The following is a 6,651-nucleotide window of genomic DNA, read 5'->3' as shown; positions in this document are numbered from 1 at the left end:
TTGTCGAACCATTTCCATTATAGACTGTCGAACCATAGACTTGAAGCATCAATTTTAATTACAAGTTGCAGAACCTGAAGAAGCTATTGAAGAAAACTATCAATTTCAATTTTAACACTTTCAATGAGTAGAGTGCCATTAAATCAAAAGGATTTGTTGAAAGAAACTACTAACCTAAAGAAGATGTAGTCTTCGAGCCAATAAGAAGAAGAATCCACCGATTAACCTGAAGTGTGAAGCAATGATTATCTTAAAGTTGATACAAACAACGATTGAACCGAATAAAATGGGAAATATGTGACGAGGGTGAAAGCGAAGAACGTAATTGTGTAAAGGGAAATTCTTGATTTCAGAAAATTGAGCTCCACAATTGATGGTACCAGAGGATGCATGTGGCTAGAAGGTGCTTTGAATGCCAAAGCATGCATAGTGATTGATGAGTTGGTCGGAGATTCGTGGCTAGGTTTCTTTTGACGGTAATAGTTGGACCTACCATTTTCGGATCAATGGAGAAAAAAGATGAATGTCGATAATTTCCGAGATTTAGGGATATCTACCATTTTAGGATTTCAAAATTTGAATCCAAAATGTAATTTAGGAAGTAACAGGAGATATTCAAGATGATGGGAGAAGAAGGCGGATGGGGTGTTAAAGAGGCGGAAGGTCATTTTCGGAACTTCATATTGAAACTTTGAGCGGGAAAATTCGCTTATGAGGGGCTCAGCAATTGCCACGTGGCAATTGGGTACTTATTTATTAGGATAGTAGTTTATAACCCGTGGGAACTACGGTTATAAAATTAATTAAACTTTAATAGTTAAAATTTAAAATTATTAATAATTTATTTTAAATAAATTATTAATTAAGAGTTTTTTTTTAGTTATATAAAATTATAATCATTGATTTAAATATAAATATATAAAATTATATCACTTTGTAATTTGTATTAATTTTATTTTAATTTTTATTCTAATGTTGTTAATTTAATGTAATTATAATGAGAAATTTAAAATTTGAAATAGAGAATCAATATGTTGACAAATGGTATGCATTAATTATAAGACATAATAAGTTGAAATATGACAAAAGAAAATTAAAATTTGCATTAATTATGAGGCTTAATATGGTGATACATGTCAAAAAAGATTAAAAACTACTCTTTTATTAGAATAGGGAGAGAAGATATATATATATATATATATATATATATATATATATATATATATATATATATATATATATATATATATTAAAAAGTATGGATTATGAAAAGTCTGACCAACTTTACTTCTAATAATGATTGTGATACATTTAACTATGTAACATAAGAAATTCAAACTCATATCTCTTTTATAACAAAGCACCCTCAAACCATGTGGCTAGATGCCACTATCATTTATAACTCCTATATAAATTTTTTGTACACTAACAAGATATAAATTTTTTGTACACTAACAAGATTTATTGTTAATCATGACCATGTGGCTAGATGCCACTATCATTTATAACTCCTATATAAATTTTTTGTACACTAACAAGATTTATTGTTAATCATGTTATAGTGTGACATTATTGTCACATCACCCTACATTAATTGTATAGGTTATACAATATATATATATATATATATATATATATATATATATATATATATATATATATATATATATATATATATATATATTTTGATTAAAATTTACTCTATGACACAACATTTTATTATTATTTTTTCACTTTAATTTTGTTTAAGTCTTTATATGTTGTTATTTTTATTATTTCATTTAAATTTATTTGTAATTTCATTTTATCGCATCAAACAAAAACCATCATCGTTGATTCAATCTAACAAAGCAAAAATACATGTACAATATGTTCACACTTCAGCCTCACTTATGAAAAACAATCATTTACATATACATATACACAAATTAAACACTTGCCACAAAAAAAAAAAAAAAATATGCTACATAAAAAAACAAAAGTTACCGGACACAAATCCAAAACTTCAACCTACATTAACATCAAAACCAACCGGTTTCCAGTTGACAAAAAACGCTGCCAAAACCGAGATCAACAACACAAAAATCGCTCTAATCACAAGCATTCTTTTAGTTCTCGATTCCGGTTCTTCTACTTCTATTTCATCCAAACTCGAGTCTGAATCAGTAATCGATGACTCTGGTTCAGGGTCATTCACCACTTCTATTTCTTCAACCTGAGTCATGATATTGATAAAATCATATACAACCATTAGATATATAACAACTTCCCACAAGTCAAATTCGTTAAGATTGTGAATAGTGTACCTGCCTTTATACATTCTGATGACGATTTTGTCAAGTTTTGTGGTAACTTTTCACTCAACGTTGCAACTTTCATTTCTTGATTGGAAAATGCTGTGTTTCTTTTTAGGGCTTCCATCAAAACCCTATTTTTCTCCGTTTGAGAACACAACTGGAAGATTGAGAGAAAGTATGCACATAATAAATGATATTGTTCCACATCATCTAGACACAGTCACATGTTGGAGTTTTCTCTCTCCTCAAATGCTTTTTTTTTTTGGAGATTAATCAAACTCCACATATCTAACATGGTATCAGAGCATGCATCTTAGCAACTCAAGGCTCTACACACATGTCATCATCTGACAAGACGTATTGGAGTCCTCTATCACCCCAGCTAGACACAGTCTAATCTACCTTTATATATGTTTTGAGTATTTTCTCTCTCCACAAATATTTTTTTGTAAATAAAATCAACGACCCTATGTATTTAACGATTATATATTTTTGACAAAAGTAAGGGATACCTGTTTTGTTATACGCTCACGTTCTGTAGCAAGTTGCAAGACTGTATCCATAATAAGCTTTGTCTTAATACCAATATCTTTAGCATTAGCCACTTTATCAAGATTAGCCTCAGTCAAAGAAGCTTCAAGTGATTCAACTTCAGCTCTAAGAAAGTCAACCTCTTTGGTCAACTCTGAATTTGTATCAGTCAACAACAAACACTGATCCTCAGCGTTTTCAGCTTTGATTTCAGCTATGGAGACCTTTTGCTTCAGTTCATCGATCAAAGTCTCCATATCCCAAATTGCAGAATACAACATGTTTTGCTGTTCTTGACCTGCTTCAGAAGACGCCTTTGCATATTGCAACTGAAGCTCGAGTTCTCTCGATTGTTTCTCAAGTGTAGTCATCTTCTTCGAGCTGCTTTCATGGCTTCCTTTTAGAAACCCTAATTCGTCAGTTAATTCAATGTTTGAATCGGTCAATTGAGCCACCTTCCCTTCGGCTGTTTCAGCCCTAGTTTCTGCTGTGTAAAGGTTATCTTTTAACGACTCTATCATGTTTTCCATTTCTCTTACGCGTTCTTGGATCGATTCGTTTGTTGAATTCGCTTTCTTCAGGTTAGATTCTGATTCGTTGACTTTTTCTTCTAGCGATTTGAGTTTTTCTCTCAAAGTTGAAACTTCGAGATTATCTGCAACGAGCTGTGTGATTCTGCTATTGAGTTTCTCGATTGAAGCGTCTTTTGTGTTCAATAATTTGATACAGTTTTCAAGTTTTAACCTAAATCCATCTTCTCGATGATTGACACCATTGAGATTAAATTGAATGAGTTGATGTCGAGCTACCAGATCTCTTGAAACCCCCATGAGCACAACAGAAGCATTCTCCGCTTCCAAAAAACGACCCCAAACGACTTCTGCTGCTTCTTCCATGATGAACGCGACCTGTTCTGTTAATCGTAATTTTAGCTTCAAGTCTTCTTCGTTTTGCTTTGATTCTGTTAATTTCTTCTCGAGATCAAGCTCTCTTGATAACGATTTCTCCAGCATTCTAAGAACATGAACTTTATCAATCGTTTGTAATCTTGGCTTCGCTTCAATGTCCAAACCTTGAAAATCTTCCGAGAAACCTTTATAATTTCATGTAAATAAATCAAATCAAATCAAATCAAATCAAATCAAATCAGATAAGGATTTCAATGAATAGGTGATGAACTAACTAACTAACTTACATTCATTGTTATTGAAAGCGAATGAAGTCATTTGCAATTTGGCCAATTTCATCTTCATCTCAAGAACATGTTCTTGTGATTGCTTCAAAGAATCCTCAGAATCATGCAGTTTCCCTTCAACGATTGAGAATAATTCTCCAAGATGTTTACATGATGAGAGCCTTTGATGAGTGTCAACAAGGTCAACTCGAATCAAATCCATTGACCCGTCAAACTCTTTAACCTCGGAATCCACGAAACTGAATAAGAGATCGATTGTGAGCGATTTTTCAACGAATTCCACTGAGACATCGTCAGAATCCATGGCTTCAAAGTCGTTTTCCCATGATAATATGTGTAATAAAAGACTTTCCAAATTAAGTAATTTCTCTGATGAATACGCCAAATGCAGGTCTACTTTCGTTAGAATTTCCATGGAGATTCCGATTTCTCCCATGTCTTTGGAATCGGTAATGGTGCCCTCGTGAAATCGAACCAGTTCTGGATTAATATCATTAAGTGAATCCATTTTTATTCCTTTTTCTCAATCTGTAAAAAAAACAGATCATAAAAAGCAAAATGAAACGTATCAAAGTATGACTTTTGAGATCAAATAGAAAGCCTTTTTTTTTTTTTGCTCTTTTAAGCTTAGCATACTAATTTCCAACTAAAAAGTTTACATTAATTCATGATTATTGAGGAAAAAAGCTTATTAACTATAATTAGACATCATGAAAGATATACCACAAACAGTTAAATAAGTTGTGAAATTCAAGAATCTTATCTTGACCTTAAAAGGAAAAGTTAGCTTCTTGTCTTGAAATTAGAGGGTATAGGCATAAAATTAAGCAGAAAATTGCCTATTATATCGAAACTGAGTTCACCAATCTGAACTAGCAAAACAGAATTCGATAAATACTGGTTTAGATTTCGAAATCAAGATGGGAATATTTTGAGAAGAACAAGTCTCCTAAATTATCCAAAAATAGAAGGAAAAGAAAAAAGAAAACAATAAATACGCTTCCCATAAATTCACACAATCACAACTCTAGAATTCTCAATAATACATAAACCCTAAACCCATAGCACGACCGAATTTAATAGAAAGAAATTAATTTAAAGCATGGCGAATTCCCACCAACTAATCATCACAATATTCGAGTTTTCTAACCTAAATCACCTAAAGACCACAGAAATTTCAACTTAAATAGAAAAACTCAAAAAAAAATCCATCAGATTCAAGTACAAAATCTTCTCCATCGTCATATGCAGTTGAGTAGAAAACAACCGAAACAAAGTCGAACAGAGTGAAGAGCATATGAACAGACACCTACCTGCAGAATTCAGAATTGGGGTCGGGTCGGGTTGATTTCTCAATAAAGATTGGGAAATTACAACTCCCAAATCCCAATCAATTCGACATCATTTGGTGTTTACTGGTAATCGAGCAAAAGGGATCTCTGCCATTTAATCGAGATTGTAATGCTAACGTGCGCGTTATACGAACTCGTGAAATGGTTTATTCCTAAATACAAAAACGGTCAACTTGGAAAGCTTGTGTGCAATTGGAGGAGCGTATCGGTTATGGGCGAAGATTCTCCAAACGTGGGATCCACTTGTCTGTTTTACCAATAACAGTTTGCCACGGCGACAATGATTGTAATTTAAGCGAAAACTACATATGGCCAAAACCTTTTTACTATTTTTGTCGTTCACAAAAAATAATCACACGTTTTTTAAAATTATATAAAATAGTCAAGAACTTTATATTTTTAAGAAATGAGCACCAAATTTGAAATTTAATCGTTTTGGAATGATAACCGATGGACATATATCCACTTTATGTTTAACCATTTTGGTGGTCATATTATTTTAAGAAACATATGAATGTATTGCCACTACATCCTAGAACGGTGTTTCAGCATATTTGTAAACATTACCATCATATTTGTAAACATTACCATATAGTGGGTTAATTCTATGGTTTTTACGTGGGATAAATAATTAAAAGGGTAATATATTTTTCGATTTGTATATATTTGGTTATTTGGGTTTTTTTTTTCATTCATATTTACCCCTTCAACTTGTTAAACTGTACACATTCAATATTTATGACCGATTACTTCAGGTTAACCGGGAAAATGACTTAATAGAGTAATATATTTCTCATTTGTACACATTTAGTTCTTAATATTTTTGTATACATTTAGTCATTAATATTTTTTTTTTGTTTCAAAATAAGTTATTTTTGTTTTTGTACTCATTCAGTACTTATGAATGATTTCTTTAGGTTTTTTCACAACATCTTACGTGGGACAATCATTGATTAAGTGTGTGCGGCTGTTGATGTTTATGTGTGACGTCTCATTTTCACAACAAAAAATTTTCATTTTTAAATAAGGCAAAACTCCTTAATTATAAATTCATTATTAAAAAAAAACTTTTATTCCAAAATACATTTATCGAAAATCAGAGTAATATAAGAAATGTGAAATCGACAATACTGTTGACGAGTGTGTACAGTCATGCATTCGCCTTCCCACGATCAACGATAGAACCTGAAAACATAAACAACTGGGTAAGCACAAAGTTTAATGAGTTTCCCCTAAAATACCCGATACAACAAACGCAATATCATGCATAACGGGC

At 31.9% G+C, this 6,651-nt stretch overlaps 1 protein-coding gene across 2 annotated transcripts; it reads right to left on the bottom strand.

The window, feature by feature from the left end:
* Positions 1 to 1,812: 1,812 nt before the first annotated feature.
* On the bottom strand, positions 1,813 to 5,562 carry LOC111896433 (WPP domain-interacting tail-anchored protein 2). 2 transcript variants are annotated; one of them, XM_023892421.3, is made up of 5 exons: positions 5,337 to 5,562; positions 4,024 to 4,551; positions 2,810 to 3,921; positions 2,311 to 2,454; positions 1,813 to 2,215 (listed from the first exon to the last, which is right to left on the bottom strand). In XM_023892421.3, the coding sequence occupies exons 2-5, from the start codon at positions 4,529 to 4,531 to the stop codon at positions 2,006 to 2,008; spliced, it is 1,974 nt and encodes a 657-aa protein (XP_023748189.1). In that variant the 5' UTR covers positions 4,532 to 4,551; positions 5,337 to 5,562; the 3' UTR covers positions 1,813 to 2,005. The 2 variants fall into 2 exon arrangements, with proteins under 2 accessions (XP_023748189.1, XP_023748190.1); XM_023892422.3 differs by having other exon boundaries at positions 2,078 to 2,215; positions 2,307 to 2,454.
* Positions 5,563 to 6,651: the final 1,089 nt, after the last annotated feature.

Source organism: Lactuca sativa, chromosome 4 (assembly GCF_002870075.4).
Source record: "Lactuca sativa cultivar Salinas chromosome 4, Lsat_Salinas_v11, whole genome shotgun sequence".
Taxonomy (NCBI): domain Eukaryota; kingdom Viridiplantae; phylum Streptophyta; class Magnoliopsida; order Asterales; family Asteraceae; genus Lactuca; species Lactuca sativa.
The sequence above is the reverse complement of the archived record's forward strand: the minus strand, read 5'-3'. Positions and strand labels throughout refer to the sequence as shown.

What these genes read in the sequence shown, in the direction of transcription:
- LOC111896433 (XM_023892421.3), bottom strand. Translation starts at nt 4,531, where the DNA reads ATGGATTCACTTAATGATATTAATCCAGAACTGGTTCGATTTCACGAG. An exon ending in CGCTTTCAATAACAATGAAT is followed by an intron (nt 3,922 to 4,023) that starts GTAAGTTAGTTA and finishes GAAATTATAAAG; the next exon opens with GTTTCTCGGAAGATTTTCAA. An exon ending in CGTCATCAGAATGTATAAAG is followed by an intron (nt 2,216 to 2,310) that starts GCAGGTACACTA and finishes ATCATGACTCAG; the next exon opens with GTTGAAGAAATAGAAGTGGT.